Consider the following 20,427-nt stretch of genomic DNA (forward strand, 5'->3'; position numbering starts at 1 on the left):
GCCTTCTCCAGCAGGGTGCTATATGCGTGCAGGTGGAGCAGAGTTCCTTATGTCCCCAGCCCTCTCTGATTGTCCTCCGGAGGACGTGTGTGCACTGCAGGATTTTTGTCCTTTCGCTTTTGGTGATGACCAGGGCAGAGAGCTGCCACTTGTCCTCCAGACACCCCTGTAAGGGGCACAGGTGACCTTATTCTAGACAGGTGTAAACCTCCAGGAGTGAAGGTAACGTACTCCAGATCGTGGCCAGGGGAGGAGGTGTACAGCCACGAGGCAGCAGCCAGTCAGGTTGACTTCAACCTCCTAAGGTGGAATTTGTTTTCACCAAGAACTGGTAGCCTTTGACTTCCTTTTTTTTTTTTTTTTTTACTCAGTGCTACACTGTTTCTCCAAACTTTCCAAACATAGTTCAAAATTAAAACTACCCTAGACCACCTTATATATTCTGCCCTATTATCAGATTTTTTTTTCCCACATGAAATCCTGGTCAGGGACAGCAGTACCCAGTGTTGCCCACCATACATACTGTCACTGAGGCTGGACAGTGGAGAGAGCCAGTTGTGGGAGTGCTGGTGGGGACTAACCTGTTCAGACCTCAGTGTCTCTCTCTGCAAAATGGGAACAGTGATGTCCCAGGCTCAGAAGTATCTCATCAAGTTTTACAGGGTGGATGACTCATCCAAGAAACATAAACATCTATTCAAAGGGAAGGGAAAAGCCATGACTGATCTGCTAAATCCCTTGGGACCAGCTGTTTCGTGTTTTGCATCTGTGTGTGTCGCTGCACTAAGGCTTTCTGTGATTATTTAGGATGTGAAAATGAGTGCTCTCCTGGTTGTATTTTCCACACAGGAGCCCCGAGAGGGACTGTTACACAGATGTGGCCCTTCCCCTCTATGAAAACCTCAACATCGTAGAGCAGCCAGTGAACCTGAGTGGCCTTGCGCGGAAGTATGCAGAAAAGGCGGCGGAGTTCATTGAGCAGGCAAGGTAAGGGACACAGTGCCCACAAAGCAGGTCTGAAGAGCTAGCTCAGTGGTTGAGCATATTGGCCACCCTTCCAGAGGATCCAGGTTCAATATCCAGCATCCACATGGTGGCTCACAACCATCTGTAACTCCAATTCCAGGAGATCATATTCTTCTGGCCTCCAAGGGCATTGCACCTATGTGGTGCAGAGACATACATGCTGATAAAATGCCCACACACATAATACAGAATTAAAAAATAAATCTTTCAAAAAGTGGAAAACAGGCTGAACATGGGGCAAACATACCCCATCTTTTGTAAACAGTAGCTACTTAACTCCAGCTATTGATGATGGGTTAGCCTGGAATGTGAGCCTGGGGTATCAGATCTTTCCAGTTTCTGGAAGAGACAGGAAACAGTCTTTAAACGTAGAAACTACTAATTAAAAACAACCAAAAGAGGATTAGGGATAGCTCAGTGGATAAGGTTACTTGCTGCTAAGCCTGACAGTATGAGTTGAATCCCTGGGACCATATGGGTAGAAGGAGAGAACCAACTCCTGAAAGTTGACCTCTGACCTCCACACACCATGGCACTTCTGAATAAACTAAATTAATGTTCAAAGGAGCAAAAAGTAAAAATGACAACAAAATCCATATCACTGTGTGTGAGGATGGCCGTTGTCCATCATGAGGATGGTCGTTGTCTGTCCATCACTGTGTGTGTGAGGGTGACCATTGTCCATCACTGTGTGTGAGCATGGCCGTTGTCCATACTTGTCCTGTCATCTCAGAGAATGACAGGAAGTGTGGTTGATTTAATCTTTCTGTCACGGTCCTAAACTTCTCTTCAGCAGTAACTGAAGTGAGCAGGAAGACAAAAATGTGCTGTGTGGCTGCCTGCTCATGTAGAATTCAAATGACTTCATGTGTGTATGGCTGAGCAGACCAACTCCTGACGGTGCAGGATCCTACAGCCCTTGCTCAGCCATGTTGGACTTTTCTAGAGACACCATCAAGGAGGGCAGAAGTAGCAGTGAGGTAGACTCAGTTGTTTGTATGTGCTCTTCATCACACAGGCCATTACTTCAGGCCCAGACCTCAGAGTAGCATCCCAGGACATTAGAGGTTCCATGTGAGGACTCCCCAGACTTTACTGAGAAACATTGTCAATGGTTTTTCTCAGATTTCTGGTATAGATGGAGCTTTTATGATCTGGAAGGTTGAGCATCTCCCAGCTTCCTGCAGCTCTGAAACAGCTCAGTTCCCTTTGCCCGACAGGCAGATGCTTTGTGGTTGGCAAGGGCATTCTCCTGCTGTTTTACAGCCGCAGCCTTCTGACAGGAGGGATGGCAGCTGGTTGGGGCTGGGGACTGCGAAATGCTTGCTCTGCAGGGGTGGTGGAGCCTGACACCCATCAGTTGAGGGACTCATTAAGAGACAAATCAACTGATGCTCTTTCCAAATCCAACAAAGAAAGTAAAGAGTTGGCCTATTCCTTAAAGCTAAAGGTAATGAGTCCGTTGGCTTCTTAACTTTTCAGAAGGTAATCATAGGGCGTGCAGGTTTAAGATGTGACCTGCCAATCCATCCATGACTTCCTCACTGTAACAGAAAAGTCCCCTGGACCTGCTCACATCTGTGCTGGCTAGTTTATGTCAACTTGACACAAGCTGAAGTCATCTGAGAGGAGAGAACCTCAATTATGAAAATTCCTCCATAACATCAGGCTGTAGACAAGTCTTGAGGGCATTTTCTTAATTAGTGATTAATGGAGGAGGGCCCAGCCCATTGTAAGTGGTGCCATCCCTGGGCTGGTGGTCCTGGGTTCTATAACAAAGCAGGCTGAACAAGCCAGGAGAAGCAAGCCAGTGAGCAGCACCCCTCCATGGCCTCTTGAGTTCCTGCCCTGCTTGAGTTCCTGTCCTAATGAACAGTGAGGTGGAAGTGTGAGCCAAATAAACCCCTTCCTCCCCAAGTTGGTTTTTTGTTTGTTTGTTTGTTTGATTTGTTTTTTGTTTTTCGAGACAGGGTTTCTCTATATAGCTTTGGAGCCTGTCCTGGAACTTGTTTTGTAGACCAGGCTGGCCTCAAACTCACAGAGGTCCACCTGCTTCTGCCTCCCGAGTGCTGGGATTAAAGGCATGCATCGCCATCGCCAGGCTCCCCAAGTTGTTTGTGGTCATGGTGTTTCCTCACAGCAATAACTCTGGCGAAGACAACACCTGCCTGGGGTAGAAAATAGAGGGCTTGGTAAGTAAAGATAGGTCAGTTGGGCATAAGAATAGATGTTGACTCGGTGTGTTCGAAACCAGAGTCTTCTGGGAAATCTGGTATGTAGTCAATAGGCAGATGTTATGGACTGTATATCTATGTCCCCTGCAATTCAAGACCCTTAGTCATACGAGACATGTCCAACTTTTTGATACAACTTGTCATTTACAAAGTTTATATTTGCAAACTGCACAATCAGGTTACCAAAGAAAATCACATCTGCACATAAAAATCTTATGTTTTAAGTAGGTTTATGTTTGTCAGCATTCATAGATACCCTGTGTACATGTGGCTTAAGGGGGTGGGGGATGTATACATCCTCACCTGGTAGGATATTATTAGAGGTGGGGAACCTTTGGAAAGTATTGAGGTCTAGACTGGGCCAGAATGATGGAGTCCCTGTGATTGGATCAGTGAGTGCCCTTATCAGGAAATGATAAGTGTCTCTCTCAGGGGTGGAAGGGAGAAAGAGTCCAAGAATGGAGACACTGGCCTTCCCACGGTCTAGAACTGTAGGAGTAAACATTTGCTTGCATTCACCTGTGGTGTTTCTGTTCGAGCAGTCTCAGTTAAGACGTGTATCATTCAGAACAGTGTCCTAATGACACATAGATGAAAACTGAACCTTCGAGAGCTGGAGCCTAAGCTTTGCCAAGTCCTTTATTTTGCTTGATTTACCTTCGCAGAATGTGACACTCTAAGCAAAGTAGCCACAGATCAGCTGTGTCTACTTCCACGAGGCCACCGGGACTGGGCTCACTGTTGACATTCTCTCCGAGAAGGAGTGAGGAGACTACCTGAGATTCCAGCAGCTTTTCCCAGCTGTTTGTATGTGGGAATTGCCCCAATCACACATGGCCTCGACGTCTTGGAAGGTGCTGGAATGTAGGCTTGGGGAGGTAAACTGAGATGGGTACCGTCTACAATGATGTGGGGAAGCCATCCTCACGTTAGGGGAAGACTTTCCAGTTCCACTACTTTGGGGTTCATCCTCGCTGCTCTAGGCAACTCCACTCATGTTCTGTAAGCCCAGTACACCTGTGGATTCCCCAGGGTTATCTTCCGTGAAATCATGTTTTAGTTTGCTGTTGTGACCTCATGAGGAGGGATCAGATGTTGTTTATATCTCCCCAGCGAAGGAATTTCTGAAAAACTTGCCCTCTTCCTTACCTTCTCTACCCTCTGCCACTCCCTATTCATTCCTTCCATGGTGGTCTGTTCCCTCCCCATCATCCTTCCCATCCCAGATGCCAGTAGCACCAGCAGACAGGGTTCTAGACTCAGTTTGAAGACCCATTTGTCTACCCATCTCCATCCCTCTTCTTTTTCCTGTTTGAATGCTGGGATGAATGATGGATCTCCGAGTAAATGAACAAACGACCTGTTAGCAGTCATAGTGATGCCCCTGCCTTGGATGGTCACCATGCGATCCTCTTCACATTATTTATTTATTTGTTTGTTTGTTTAATTTTATGAGACAGGGTCATATATCATATGCTAGCCTTGAACTCCTTACATAATCAAGCATGACATTGCAGTTCTGGTCTTCCTGCCTTCACCCACTGAGTGCTGGATGACATGTTTGCACCACTGTTAAGTTTTAGATTAGGGGAAGTGTTGAGTCAAGAGAACTCTGCAATGGGTTACTGGGGAGTAGGAAGTCTATTACAAGAGTAATCAGTGCCATGGACTAAAAGAGAGTTATAGGCAGTTGTAAGATGCCCAGTGTGCGTGCTTGGGACCGAGCCTGGGTCCTCTGCAGGAGAGCTAACCATTCTTATGCACTGAGCCATCTCTCCAGCCCCACCCCAAGAAATTCTTACAATACCTCAGGTATATAAAATAGGTACGTAAACCAAACATTTACTGATAATAAATCACAAAAAGATTATTTTCAAACAATTCTGTGACATACATGTAATTTTACCATTCATTAAAGATGAAATATGCTTGTTTATTTTTACATGAAGATTTGAATCCTCTAAGGTGTAGAGCCTCTTCAAAGTTCATTGATGTTGCAGTTTTATAATCATGTTGAAAATACTGCTTCACACAAATATGTAATACACAATGGCAAAAGTATGTTTAATACCATTTTAGAAATGTTTGGGAAGTCTGTCCTGATGGTAAGCCAAAATTCATTGAACGATTTAAAAAAGAAAAAAAGAAACTCAAGTCAGCAACAAGCAGCTTTTTAAAAAATATATTTTTTATTGTGTATGTCAGTGTTTGCCTGCATGTATGTATGTGCACCATGCATGGGCAGTACCTGAGGAGGCCAGAAGAGGGCATCAGGGTCAGATGAGATGGGGTAGTAGAATTGGAGGTTAAACTTCAGACTTCGCTGTATATGGGGCAAGGATACTACCCATACATATATCCCCAGGCCATTTTCTCCTTTTTATTTTGAGACAAGGATTCATTAAGTTTCCTAGGCTGGTCTTAAACTCACCATGTAGGCCTTGAACTTGTGATCTTTTTATCTCAATTTTCCAAGTCAGTAGGCCTGCCCCCGTGGAGTCTTTGCTAGGAGGCCACCCCAGTTCCCTCAAGCCTTTCATCACACATTTTCCAGGTTTAGTATAGAACAGAGCCTTGATCTAAATGTCCCCTGTGGTCACACATATCCTTGTGGCTGTATCTTCTAGGAGTCAAATGACTCTTTTACAGCGGTAGAATCTCAGATACCCTGCATATCAGATAGCTACATTATGATTCATAACAGTAGTAAAATTACAGTTATGAAGTAGCAATGCAATAATTTTATGATTGGGGTTACCACAACATGAAGGACTGTACTAAAGGGTCACAGCATTGGGAAGGTGGAGAACCTCTAGAATTAACACAGTGGTCAGGATGCTTGAACTCTGATGTGCAGCAAAGAGCACAGGTTTGCTCTGGGCAGACGAGTTGAAGTCCAGACTGTCTATACTAGTTGCATAACCAGAAGGAACTCCTTAGATCCCTCTCAGTTTCTGATTCATCCCCTGAAAGGGGAAGTGGGGGTTTACCCTGAGGACGGTCTTAGACAGCACCCCTGTGAAGTAGCTCTTACTATCACAGGACACAAGCCTGGTTACAGTGAGGTACTTTTCCAGCTGGCTAGCCAGATGACTTCCACATTTCCTTAGAAGATGGTAGACAAATGTATTATCCTTGAGCCTTCGGGGCAGGTCCTGTGGTGGGGTGGTGGTCAGGAAGGACTGCTGAGACCCTAGACTAGAGCAGCCTCCTGCAGAGGCTCTGAGTTTTCTTGTTCTTCCAGCACCAGTGGAAGACCCTTCCTGCTCTATGTGGGCCTGGCACACATGCATGTGCCTTTGTCTGCAACGCCACCGTTGGAAAACCCACAGAGCCAAAGGCCGTACCATGCAAGTCTCCGCGAGATGGACAGTCTGGTAGGGCAGATCAAGGACAAGGTGGACCATGTGGCAAAAGAAAACACGCTCCTCTGGTTTACAGGTAAAGTAGCAATGCCCACCTGAACTGGCTGGGGTCTAGTAGATAGCCGCACAGGGTCTGTGGTGAGCAGAGTCTGGCCATGTGATGTCTTTAACAGGGAAAGGGCTGAGTGTGTTGTCTATTGAGTTTTCCATGATTGAGTCATGGAGAAAGATTTGTACTGACAGAGCATGCACTTTCCTGGCCCCATAGATGTTGACTAGGGTCTGCTGACTATTTACTCTTACTTGTTTAAGAGTGACTTTGACATTGTGAACGTGTGTAGTCCTTTACCATCTCCTCCCTGGTCCCAGTGATGGTGATTGCTACTGGCTGAATCTTCAGTCAGGTGGCTCCAGAACTGAATTAATGATCCCTTAAAAGGGCTCACATATAGCCAGGCATGGTAATACACAGCTCTCCACTTCGGGCTGGAGAGAAGGGTCAGTGGTTAAGAGCACTGGCTGCTCTACCAGAGGACCCAGGTTCAATTCCCAGCATTCACATGGTAGCTCACAACTGTCTATTACTCCAGTTGCAGGGGATCCGACACCCTCACACAGACTATGTTTAGGCAAAACACTGATGTGCATTAAAGAAATAAATCTTTTGTTTGTTTGTTTGTTTTGTTTTGTTTTTCGAGACAGGGTTTCTCTGTAGCTTTGGAGCCTGTCCTGGACTAGCTCTGTAGACCAGGCTGGCCTCGAACTCACAGAGATCCACCTGTCTCTGCCTCCCAAGTGCTGGGATTACAGGCGTGCAGCGCCACCACCACCCAGCTAAGGAATAAATCTTTAAAACAACAACAACAACAACAACAGAATGCTAGCACTTCAGAGTCTAAGGCAAGAAGATCTCCAGTTTAAGACTAGGGTGGGCTGTAGAGTGAGTTTGAGGAGGATAGTCTGGGGTATACACAACAAGACTGTCTCATAAAAATCCAGAGATGTGTGTAGATGGGGGTTGTTATACCGATATGTTACGTCTCAGGTCTCTGTGTTGAGGAGTAGCAGCTCCTTTGGGTCAAGTTGAAACCTGGTTTTCAGTATGTGCTGATGGGAGAGTAGGGTCTCCCCCACTGTGTATTGTAAGTGAAAAGACAGTGTACGTGGAGTTCGAGGTGCATCAGGGATGCTGCAGTGGCTGGGCTGACACAAATGGCAGTGGTCAGGGGTTGCTAACACCACCTGAATGGGACATGAGCATGCAAGTTAAGGGCAGAGCTTACTGGGTAAGGGCAACCCCCGCTCTCTTAGAGCCTAGTAGAGATGGGATCACTGAGTTTTAGCTGAGTGGTGATATGCAAGCCCAGCACTTGGGAAGCATAGGAAGGAGGGGGTCCACAGATGCACAGGGTAGCCATGCACTGACATCTACTCCTACAAGGAACACTTCAAATGTAGGGATCATGCTTGTCTTTCTGACCGATCCCTGATGTGTGCATGGTTCTGACCAGAGAGGCGGGTCAGAAAAAGAGACCCACTGACTATCCCCTATTTCTTTTTCTGGTTTCTAGGAGACAACGGCCCATGGGCTCAGAAGTGTGAGCTGGCAGGCAGCACGGGTCCCTTCTTTGGACTGTGGCAAACCCATCAAGGTATTAGAGAAGTTCATCCAGTGGGATCAGATCCCGCTCGGGAAGCCGAGTGCTGGCTAGTGTGGGGTTTTGTCTTGGGAACAGCTATCTTGTGTCCTGCCCTGTTATGAAGCAGGGATGTAGTGGTTCACCAGCCACCAACTCTCAGAGAAGAAACAAATTGGGGTGGAGAGAAATTGTGTGTTCGTCATGGACCATCTCTTTCTGTCCTTTCTTTTCTTCCCTTCATCCTGACAAACCAGTCTATAAACTGTCCAGTCAGTATACTTTGCCTTAATTCATTTGGCTGCCTGTCTTTTCTTCCTTTGTCCCTTTTCTTTTCTCCCCTACCCCCCTTCATTCAACCATTAGTTCTCGTTATCCAGTCAAGAAATATTTAGTTCAGAAGTCTGTGGGGTTGGGATTTGCCATTGCTATTGTTTTGTTTGACAGGGTCTCACTGTGTAGCCCTGGCTGGCCTAGAACTCACTATGTAGACCAGGCTGGCCTTAGATTTACAGAGACCCTTCTGCCTCTGCTTCTGGAGTGCTGGGGTTAAAGGTGTTTGCCACCATGCCTGGCCCTCTGCAAGGCTATTGTATATGTCATCTCTAAGCCTTGTATTAGTGAAAAGTAACTAGCCATGGCTTCACTTATAGATGAAGATAGAAGCCGGAAGGAATTGAGTCACTTGCCCAAGGTCACACAGTTGGTGAGAAGACACCACGTTTCCCACTATAGTCAAAGTAAGTGCTCTCCCCACACACCCAGGGGCCTCCTATGGCCATTTCTGGCTCTGTGTAAATGTACGTGAGTCGGAAGCTCACTTCCCATCTGGTCTGGAAAAGTTCCCAACAAGGAAGGACCTTATGTTCTGAGGGAACAGCCTCACTGGGGACAGGTGTGCGGGGCAAAGGTTTGAAAAGTTCTATGCGCCTTTGATGCGCAGACTCCTCCTGGAAGCAAAGTTTGTTTTAGGGAGTTAATCAGCCAAGGGCACGGTGCGGATGCATGATGCACATTGCAGTAGGTTAAAGAGCCAGGGGGAATCCAGTTCAAATACTCAGCGAGGGGAGTGTTTGAAGGACTTAACCATTTAGAGGGACATCAAAGAATCAGTAAACTGATGGACATTTATTGACTTGGAAATATTTACATTCAGTATTTTTCAGTGAATGAAACAAGTTATAAAATAATATGCAACGTCTATGCATGTACTTTATGTAACTATGCGTTGTTCAAAGTATAGCTTTACTACATAAAAGTAAGCTTATGTCTTAGAAAAATCTTGAAGGAGGTAGCAAAGCTTCAGAAGCTTAGCAGCGACTACTCTGGGTTTAAGAGGGAGTTTCCATGTGATTCCCAATCCCTCCCTCCCGTGGCAAACTGTTACCGACTGGTGAAGTGTAAAAGAGGAATGAGAGGTTTAGATAGTTCAGTGGCAGAGTGCTTGCTCAGCATGTGTGAGTTTGATGTATAGCACTGAAAAATATTAAACCTGTAGAAAGTGGAATGGGGATTTAGCTCAGTCTATAGAGTGCTTGCCTAGGATGTAACTCAGTCAGTAGGGTGCTTGCCTAGGGTGTAGCTCGATCCTTTGTTCAATCCCCACCATCACATAAACAAGTGTGGTGGTACATGCCTGTAATCTCAGCACTCAGAAGTGAAGGTAAGTGGAATCAGAAGTTCATGGTCACCCTGGGCTCTATAGTAAGTTCTAGGTTGGCTGGGATATGTGAGACACTGTCAAAACAACATTAGAAACAAGCCCAGTCCTTCACTTCCTTCCTTGTCTGAGCATTTGTTGAGCATCTGCTGTTTCCTGTTCTTCCTATTTGTTGAGAATCTTTTATATGCCAGGAGCAGTACTTTTTTCCAGGGATACAAAGACAGGCAAGACTTATGACCTGAAGGAATCATGGTCTATAATAGCACTTCTCAGGCTGTGTTGCGTAGATACAGCAAGACCCTGTGGGGATCTAGCTAAAATGAAGTTTCCACCCAAGGGGTCATCAATTGATGATGGTGGTTTTGCGTTTTTGTGGCACTCCAGGACAAAGCAGACATCTCTGGTCACTTTGAGAACCACCAGCCTAGAACATTGTTGTCTGTGATACCTGAATCTGTCGCTTATGTCTCTGGACGTGTGGTTCCCCGAGTTGGGTGTGGTGGTGCAATGCTTGTAATTTCAGTACTCAGGAGACTGAGGCAGAAAGATTTCCACCAGTTGGAGACCAAGCTGGGCTCCATAGTGAGTTCAGAGTCAGCCTGGGCTATGTAAGTGGACTGTCTCAAAAAGCCAAAACAAATAACAACAATAACAATAACTACAACATCAAAAACAAAACAAAACAAAACAAAACCCTGTGGTTTCCGATTGTTAGCTGTGTGACTTCCTCTTAGGAAAATAAATCATAGTAGAGTGTGTGTGTGTGTGTGTGTCCTTGAACTCAGGCTCCTCCTGCTTAGCCCCATGAATGCTGAGATCATAGGCATGTGCTACCATATCCAGTAAGCCAAGCATTATTCACAAGAGAAGTAGAATTAGGATCTTCAGCATTCAAAGAATGCCAGAGTTGGGAGAGAACTTGAACTCACTTCCTGGTAGGACATGGAGGCTGAAGAGGATGGAAGGTTTCCCCTATAGCATGAATCTTAAAGGTACTTGTTAATAAAAACAAACCTGAGGCCAGTTATTGGGGTGAATGCTGGAAGGTCACAGACACAGAACAAGCCACAGCTATCTTACCTTGCTAGTTCCTCAGGTGATCCTGTTTCCTCAGGCTGGAAGCTTCTGAGTCCTCCTCCACATGAATCTCAACTGATTTGTGCTGCTCCAAAGCCTGAATATTTCTCCAGTTAAATGCTTAACTAACTACATGCTTTACTTACTTAGTTTCTGGTCCTCAGGCCTTATATACCTTTCTCTTTCTGCTCCCACTCCCTGGGATTAAAAGTTGGATTTCTGGGATTAAAGGTGTGGGTCACCATGCTTAGCTATTTCTAAAGTGGCCTTGAACTCAGAGATCCAGCTAGCTCTGCCTCCCAAGTGCTGGGATTAAAGGTGTGCACCACCACCGCCTAACTTCTGCTATGGCTTGCTCTGACCCATTTTCTAGCCACCATTTCTGGCTCTGTTCTAGTGGCTGTCTGTTCTCTGACCCCAGATAAATTTATTTCAGGGAACATACAATATTTCGGGGGAACACAATATCCACCACCTTCCCCCAGGCCAGCTGGTCAAATGATGGAAGAGGGTCACATGATCTGAGTTCATACCACAGCTCATGTGACCGTGGTTGCCCCCACTTTTCAAAACCTGATCATTGCTTAGCTGTCTGGAAAATCCTGTGTTGTTTCTTTGAACTCCGTGGTTGTCAAGGTAAACATCGTTAGCCCCCATGACCATCAGAATCGTTCTAAATCAGTGGGAGGAGGGAAGATAGAGAGGCCTACAGGCTTGGAAGCTTTGCTTGGGCATGAGTCTCAACTGTGTAATAAGGAATAGAAGCTTAGTTCTTCTGTGTTGGGAGATGATAGGCCCCTTCATTACACAATGAGTTTATGATCACATGGAGGCATTTAACAGACACCCAGCCTGGTGCATGTGACTTCTACCAGTAACCCCCATGAGACCCAGCTTCTTTATTCATAGCAGAAACAACCTGGGCGTTCTTCTTCAAAAGGAGAAGATTTAGGCTGGAACAAGCCCCTGGGAAGGACTTGCTTACAAAAGTGCCAGACAGACAGACAACCCATGGCTGACCTCAGAGTGTCTTGTCTTGGGAAACTGCTCAGAGCTGGGGCCAGCTACCTTCTTGTTACACCGTTTGGGGCAAGGCTTTCTGATAAATTTTATGACTAACTGTGGTATCTATGGGCACAAAACTTGAACTGGTGATGGGGTCAGGGCTGGATGCCACTCTTTTGTTTTCAAAGGTCTCAAAGTAAACTTGGCCTGAAAACTATGTAAAAGTAACTGCCCCTGCCCCCGCCCCCGCTTTCCGTCCATGGTTCCACAGCACCCTCTTCTCGCCGCCTGGAACGCTGCAGGAGCCTGACTCTTGGAAGCCAGGTAGAAGCCTACTGTGGCTGGAAGGGAGCTAGGTCAGTGAGTGAGGAGGGCTGGGTCCTTCTGGACCACCTGCTCCTGCCGACCTAGGTTTCCATCTTAGGAAGCCCACACATCCCTCCGTAAGGCCAGTCTCAAGGGCCCACACAAGAGAGAAGACAGTGTTTTCGCAACAGAGCAGGACAAACAGTCCTGGGAGCCCTGCTCCTTTCTCCCCAAGCCAGCTTGCTACGTCAAACCACGTGCTCTCTTCCCATGTTCCCAGAGGCCCCCTCCTCATCTCCCCTCTCCTTTCTTGGCCGGTCCGTCTAGCTCAGCTGATGGGATGAGGTAGCGTGTCCTGGAATCATCTTTTCACCCTGTGCTAGAGTGAGGATGCTCTACTTGGCATGGTTCCTGCCATCTTGGGATGAGGAAAAACTGAACAGGGTTAGTGTGTGTGTGTGTGTGTGTGTGTGTGTGTGTGTGTGTGTGTGTGTGTGTGTGTGAATCAGGCTGGCTCATCTTCTTCCAAAGAAATAGAACCTGACTGCAAGTCCCTGCTGTCCCCAGACTCCAGTCACCTGTCCTACCCAGCCTATCACATCTCTTCACCACTCTGGACCTGGCTCACACCTTGTCTCCCCGCCCCATCTGACTGCTCCTCTGTCTGGAAAATCTTCCCTTGTTTTATTTGAAGAGCAGAAGTGTTCCTTCCTCTCCCTTGGTGATGAGAAAACATTCTGTGAACTTGGCATAATCTGCACTTCTAAGAGACCTTCCTTTCTGTAATCTGACCCTATCAGGCTCTTGCATAACCTCCCCACTGGGACACAGATCTCTCGGCATCTTGGGCCTTCTGTCCAGTTGTGGGAATGAAGCGAAGGTGGGGGAAAGGTCAGAGATGCTGCGTGCAAGCTGATAGTGTTGGTAGCTGCTGGGGCTGGCTAGGGTAGAGCTTGTGGTAGGAACTCCGTGGAAGTTGAAGTCTGTCTTTTTCCAACCTTTGGACACTGGTGGAATGTTCCTGTCACCACACTTCAGGCCACCACAGCCCAGCCACAGTTCTGGGTCCCACTGAAGCCTGGCTTCTCTGTGCTTTTAGGAAACTAGTAGTCTTATGGGTATTCTTGGCAAGGGCGTGTATTTATATTTAGGAAGGAAGCTTGCTTCTCTGGAAGGGTATATAGGATGTCCTTCAGCAGACTTTTCCAGGAATTTCACATGGAAATGCCAGTGTAGGATAAGCAAGTCAGATAAAGTAGTGTACATACACAGCTGTCAGGTGCAGGCAGAGATCTGGTAAACTGCTCTTGTCCATGCCACTCCAAATTATTTAAGAAGGAGACTGTCAGATATCCCGGCTCCTCAGAGGACTGCTACGTTCATGTATCAGGCACCAGGCAGGGCCCCTGGTGATATTTTCTGAGTTTTTCTGTTGCCCACAACTGTGGCAGGTGCTATGCACAAGTACCTCACCTTGAACTTTATATTCATGATCTTATATAACTGTTCCCACAGCCCTGTGAGGTAAGGACAGCCATTTCCACTTCATGGCTGAGAGATGGAGACTGAGGGAGGTTATGAATTCTGCCCAAGACTCTCTGGTTAAGGGAATGGCTCTGGAGGAGGACCTGGATCTGTTGGGTTCAATGGTGTCCCTCCTTCCAATCCCCCTATTCATACTTCTCACACTCTGCTTCTCAGACCATTGCTGGCATTGGAATCATCAGTTCGATTTTCTGGGGAAAGAACCCAGGAATTGAAATTTTTGGAGAAAAAAAACTTTCATATTTCGTGAGTGTGTGTGTATGTGTATGTGTGTGTGTGCGCGCATGCACATGCCTGTTGTACTATGGTGCACAGGTGGAAGTCATATGATAACTTGCAGGAGACAGTTCTCTCCTTCCACCATATGGATCCCGGGGATTGAACTCAGGTCCTTAGACTTGGCTGCAAATGCCTTTAGGCACTGAGCCAGCTCTCCAGCCACTGTGTGGAAATCTTTTGAGCTGACACAGCACATGCGTGTCAGTGTCAGCCTTCAGGAGATGGTCCTTTCCTTCTACCATGTGGGTCCCGGGGATAGAACTCAGGCTGTCAGGATTGTGGGCATGCACCCCTAAACACTGAGCCACCTCCCTGGTTCAGGAATCCAATTGTCCACGAGCTCCTGTCTGGCGACGCTCTCGTATAAAGGGGTTGGCACACCTCTCACTGAGCGGCTTCCCTCTCTGACTCAGTAAGACATGGCACTTGGGCCCTTTGCCGAGAAAGCCTGCTTGCTATTTCCAGGCGTAGGCAGCAGGGGGTGGGGGGTGTTGGTCGGCTTGCCCCTGCCGTGATACTTTGCGGAATGCCACTTCACTTCTGAAGCCAGGGAGGAAAGAACAAGAAAGCAAATTTATGAATCATGGTTCTGTTTATGTTTTCGTTGCTGAGGCTAAATATTTATTGCTTTAAGTAAGAGGTTCTGCTTTAATTCGAGTCATAACTAACCACAAATGCATGGACATGCATTGTCAGGGCCATAGACAAGCGTCTCTGGACAGAAAGCCAAATATAGCTCAGACTTAATGTACCAGGGCCAGGGATCAAAGTGTGAAACATACCGAAATGAACAAATAGCTTTGCCAATTGAAAAGTCTGTAGAAGTTCAAGCTAGGGACTTGGCTGTTTTTCTTGCTGTGACTTCTCGGGTGATGTCTGTGATGCTATGGTAGAAGGGATGAGGTGTCGTCAGCTGAAAGCCTGTGATTAAAAAGCACACAGGCTGGGGAGATGGCTCAGGTAGCAAAGTGCTTGTCTTGCAAACAAGGACCTGGGTTATCTCTAGAGCCTGTGGCCCCTCCATGTTACCTAATAACAGAGTTCCAGGTCAAGCTGTCTCAGGTTGGCAGCACCTGCCCGAGGAGGTACCCAAGGTTGACCTTTAGATGCTAATCACCTTAAAGGCTTTATGATTGTGCCATTGGGGAGGCAGAGGGAGGTCATCTGACCTGGGTCTTCAAACCTGATGAGTTGGCTGCTGTGTGATTAAAACAAAGGCTGGTCTGGACAATCAAAAGTCTTGGGGCATTCTCTTCCACCATTTCTAAGCTGGGCATGTGGCTGCCGGATGGGGTTTGGGAATCAGAAAGCCAGCCAGCTCTTCCAGAAGCAGCAGGGAAGTGTGAGGTTATGACACCAAGGCCTCTGGGCATGAGGAGCAGGTGCGAGGGGCTGCTGCAGAATATGGAGCAGGGGTCAGACCTTGCCCTTTGCCCCCTCTTCCTCATGGTCAAGCCAGCTGACTGGTTACAGATCACGTGCCAGTGTGGCCCTGTCCTGGAAACCACAATAGAGAAAGGAAGATGTCTGAAAGAGGGGAGGGTTCGCAGACAGAGGAAAAGCCTGGACGGTGACTGTACTTTCTGACTGCTGGACAATGAAATAGGTAAGGAGAGTGAAGTTCCAGCTAGGGTTTCCTCTCTTCCTGGCCATAATCTTAGGCCAATAAAAGCCAGCAGCTTGGCCTCCTGTGCTTCTGCTACGGCCTAACAGCCTCAGCTTCCTGACAATTCCCAGGTCCCCAGCGTGATCAGGAAACAGTCCAGGTGTTACTAATTAGTGGGATGTGCAAAGGGGAGAAATGGGTCGTAGGTCAAGTCTACTGAAGGATTAATTAATTTTTATTTTTTTTGAGAAAGTGTTTCACTCTGCAGCCCAGTCTGGCCTAGAATCCACTACTCCCAGGCTGGCCTAGAATCCACTACTCCCAGGCTGGCCTTGAACCTAGAATCCACTACTCCCAGGCTGGCCTTGAACCTAGAATCCACTACTCCCAGGCTGGCCTTGAACCTAGAATCCACTACTCCCAGGCTGGCCTTGAACCTAGAATCCACTATTCCCAGGCTGGCCTTGAACTAGAAGTGATCCCCGTGTCTCAGATTCCCAAATGCTAGGCTTACAGGCATGGTCCATTGTGCCTGGTATATTCTCCCCCTGATTTTGAAATTACATCTTCTAAATGAGAGAAGGCTGCTTATCTTCCGTGGGCTTCAAAAAAACAAACCAAAACCAAAAGTTGATCTCTGGCCTCACACCGATACTTGTTTACTGGGGCCTACATCTCCACACCCACCCCGACACATGCACACTCACATACAAACAAACAAACAAACAAACAAACAAAAAAGCACACAAGCTACGTTTGACTTTGAAGTGTATTGTGTCTGACTCTCCATCTAGCCTGGGAATGAGTCCTGTCCAAGTTACGTTACGGGGAGAGCTTTATATGTAAACAATTGATGTTCCACCCCCGACACACACACACACCCCACCTCCGTCAGGCCAGCTAATCACAGCCTCTAGGGGAAGGGCTTCACCATGGTGTTTGTTTGTTTGTTTGTTTGTTTATTTGTTTATTTATTTATTATGTATACAGAAGAGGGTGCCAGATCTCATTACAGATGGTTGTGAGCCACCATGTGGGTGCTGAGAATTGAGCTCAGGACCTCCAGAAAAGCAGTTGGTGCTCTTAATCTCTGAGCCATCTCTCCAGCTCAGCATGGTGTTTTTAAAGGAGCCCGCCTATGATTCTGACATATATTCAAGATGTGGACTGCTATGTGAGAAGATTTCATTGGTGAGGATCCTGACTGTGTAACTGGATCTGGATTTACTAACTACTTAAACTAAGCCAGGGCTGGTGGCACATTCCTGTTATCCTAGCTACTCAGGAGGCTGAGGCAGGAGATTTGACAAATTGAGAGTAGCCTGGGCTGCCTAGTGAATTCAAGGCTAGTCCAGGCAGTTTCGTGAGACCTTGTTTCAAAAATAAAAATTAAAAGAAGGGGTAGGAGCTGCAGATATAACTCGAACTCAGTGGTAGAGCATTTCTCTAGCATAGGAAAGGCCCTGAATTCAGACCTCAATCCTGGAAATATTGCTTAGTCTCTTTGAGCTTTTCCCTTTTTTTCCATAGACAAAATGGGGATCACAGTGTGTAGTATGAAAGATTGTTATACAAGGGCTGGTGAGATGGCTCAACAGATAAAGATGTTTGCAGCCAAGCCTAAACACCTAGCTTGATCCTCAGGACACACATGGTTTAAAAACAGAACCAACTCCCAAAAGTGGTCCTTTGACATGCATGCCTTGGTGTGAGCATACATACGTACACACACACACACACACACACACACACACACACACACACACAAATACATGTGCAAAAGATTGTCATCCAAATCGAATGAAATAATGTAGGAAAGCACTTAGCCACATGTTTATGAAACATAGTTACTAGGTAAAGGCTCCATTAATAGACAATGTTATTGTCAGTGTGTAATTATTAACTTGTAATGAGGAATGAAACAGCTGCCCAGAGGCAGTTATTCTGGACTCGGTCCTTGCTAGTACAGGTAAACCACAAAATAAATAAATAAATAAATAAAAAATAAAACAAACAAACACAAAACAACAGTCCATTAAGCACATGTGGCTGACATTTGCACCCCACCCCTCGGAAGGCCAATGGAAGATGCTGGGGAGACCTTTCTCCATTCCTAGCAGGGCTGGTGAGAGACTGGGGTTTGGAGCAGAGTTATGCCTATGTTGCGGTGGTGAATATTTAGTTTTGTAAGTGTTTGCCCAAACACAAGATTCAAGCTAAGTCCCGTTTGCATCCAAGGACTGTGGGACTGGGACCATACTCATGGCTGGAATAAGTCATCCTGACTCTCAATTAAAATTAGAACCTCAGGTGCAGCTGGATTAGCTGAGTAAGCCCCACCCACATGGTCATGTTTCGGGGCCTCTATGGGCCAATCCTCTCTCTTAGTTGTTGAACTTTGCATGTGGGTTGTCCCCTGTGTTGACAGATACGTTTGCTGCTGGCACAGTTCCTTCTAAGCCCTCCAGCTTCTGACCCTTTGCTGAAAGGTGACAGGGTCATTGAGAAACCCCTGGAGAAGGTCAGCCACCTGCAGAAGAGCTGCCCACGGGATCCCACCAAACAGGTGTCCCTTTGCTTGCCACAGAGCTGAGCAACAACAGCTCCTGACTTCTGGATGGAGATAATGATTTACTTCTTGGATCCAACGCCTTGGCCTTGTTTTAGCATCTGGCCTCAAAGGTTAAGTAGGGCCCTTTGAATGTCATGCATCATAGGCTGTAAATAAAAGGGCCTCATCTTTCCACCCACTCATACCAAAAGTGTCCGTGCAAATGCTCCTCCCAGGGCTGGAAAGACCTGCAGCTTTCCCAGCACATGTCTTTGTTCAGACTCTTTCCTGTTTGGCCTTAAGCTAAGCGTGCCAAGCAACCTGAACCCACGTGGAAACACGTTCTGTGCTCTGCCCTAGTTCTGGATTTTGTGTTCCACGTGCGTGAATAATTGGTATGGTCTTGTCCTTTGTGTGTTTTGGGGAGAGAAGGCTTTGGTGGAATGTGTGCACTGGAGAAATACTGGACGAGATCAAAGAAGTTTTCAGTCTGTAGGGACTGATTTTAGTTGGTTTCTCGAGCGCAGGACATTAACTGTAAACAGCCCATAGGGTAGGGGCTCTTTTGTGTACTGTTTCTTCTCTCAGCACTTGGGGGACTCCAGAGCTCCTAGTGTGCTGGTCCCAGGAATTTGGAGCACTTCCGGGCTGGTGCACTGAGCCAGGGACATCAGAAGTTCTGTTTGTGGCCGTGAGAGTCCAGAGGGAGGAAGCCTTCATCTTGGTCGCCTTGCCTCCCCACCCATGATTGCTTTTATTATTTACACCAGCCAAACTTGGGGAAGTTGCATGACCACAGTGTGTGTGAGCCACATACAGCACTTGCCTTGGAAGAACTTCTTACACGCGAACCTTGTGGAATCCCTGGCCTCTGGCTCGACCGGGGATGAGGGTGGGGTGTGTGTGTAGGAGTGGTGGGGCCCGTCATGGTTAATTCAGTGCAACATGTGTATTCAGGATGTTTTCTTAAAACATGACCTCATCTCTTCCAGCCCACGGGCTGCCATTATATTGGTGGTCACTTTTGACTTGGCTACAAAAATAATGCCTCCCATTACTAATGTGAAAGTTCATAGATTGCACACAGGATATTGTTACCTCCCCACCAAGAGGCAAGCACTTGGAAGGAAAGATGACCGATACTGTCTCATTGGAACGACTCATTAATTTGAGGAAAAACAAAGCAAAACAAAATAAATTCACACAAGATCAGTCAGGCACTGGGTAGATTAAACATCTGAAGAAGCCCCCTCTTCCAAAGAATTGTAGTTTTGATTTCATTATCTTTTGGTACTGGAGGTTAAACTGAAGGCTCCATTTGTACTGGGTGGATGTGAACAACGTGGAGGGGTCTGTTCTCTCTCTTCATCAGACAGGCACATAATCAACTGAGGCACAAATTCATTTACTCAACAAAGATTCTTTAAGCGCCTAGGATGTCTTGAGTCTCATAGTGCAGGGACACACACAGGGACATGAGAAGTAAAAAATAAAACAGTCTAAAGTGGGGATGTCACGAGAAGAATTGATGAAATTAACAGAGGGCTCTGTGCATGTACGTGAAGTCCAGTAAAAGCAGAGCATGTACTGAAAGCTGTTAACTAGTTGGGGCACTGGGTAGTAAAATAATTTTTTTTAAATGAAAGTCATTTCTTTGTTGAAATATTGGACACTCTTAGAGAGGAACTGTTTTCCCACAGGCCAGCTCTTGGCTGAAAAAGAAGTTCGGAGTCCCTGACATTCATGAAACATCTGCTTCTTCTCACAGGCGGAAGTTCAGCCAAGCAGACCACCTGGGAAGGTGGGCATCGCGTCCCGGCACTGGCTCACTGGCCTGGCAGAGTCCCAGCCAATGTCACTAGCATGGCTTTGTTAAGGTAGGAGATCTGAATGACCTTTAGCAGTGGGGCTTTAGAGCCGGAGCTGACGTGGACACCTGGGAAGCTGGAGATCTCAGCAAACTCATTGCTCTTCGGTTACCTGCATTAGCCAGGAATTCTACATATGCCCGAGCTCTGATGGCAGCAGTGTGGATTTGCCTATAAAGCAATTCCATATGGTAAAGAAGGCTGCAGAGGTCCTGAACTTACCCCTGGGGACAATACTTGAATAAACAAGGGACCTTGCTGGTCC

The 20,427-nt window shown here is 46.7% G+C and overlaps 1 protein-coding gene across 8 annotated transcripts in view; it reads left to right on the forward strand.

Moving 5' to 3' along the window:
• Positions 1-20,427, forward strand: part of Arsg (arylsulfatase G) — a 132,081-nt gene that overhangs the window by 87,336 nt on the left and 24,318 nt on the right. For 7 of the 8 annotated variants that reach the window (XM_036196971.1, XM_036196970.1, XM_036196974.1 and 4 more), the window contains 5 exons: positions 850-987; positions 6,505-6,701; positions 8,197-8,277; positions 8,916-9,002; positions 20,063-20,171. In XM_036196971.1, coding sequence (XP_036052864.1) covers positions 850-987; positions 6,505-6,701; positions 8,197-8,277; positions 8,916-9,002; positions 20,063-20,171 — 612 coding nt within the window. The remainder of the gene's footprint in view (positions 1-849; positions 988-6,504; positions 6,702-8,196; positions 8,278-8,915; positions 9,003-20,062; positions 20,172-20,427) is intronic. The other variant, XM_036196973.1, reaches the window with a different exon arrangement.

Source organism: Onychomys torridus, chromosome 8 (genome assembly GCF_903995425.1).
Source record: "Onychomys torridus chromosome 8, mOncTor1.1, whole genome shotgun sequence".
NCBI lineage: Eukaryota > Metazoa > Chordata > Mammalia > Rodentia > Cricetidae > Onychomys > Onychomys torridus.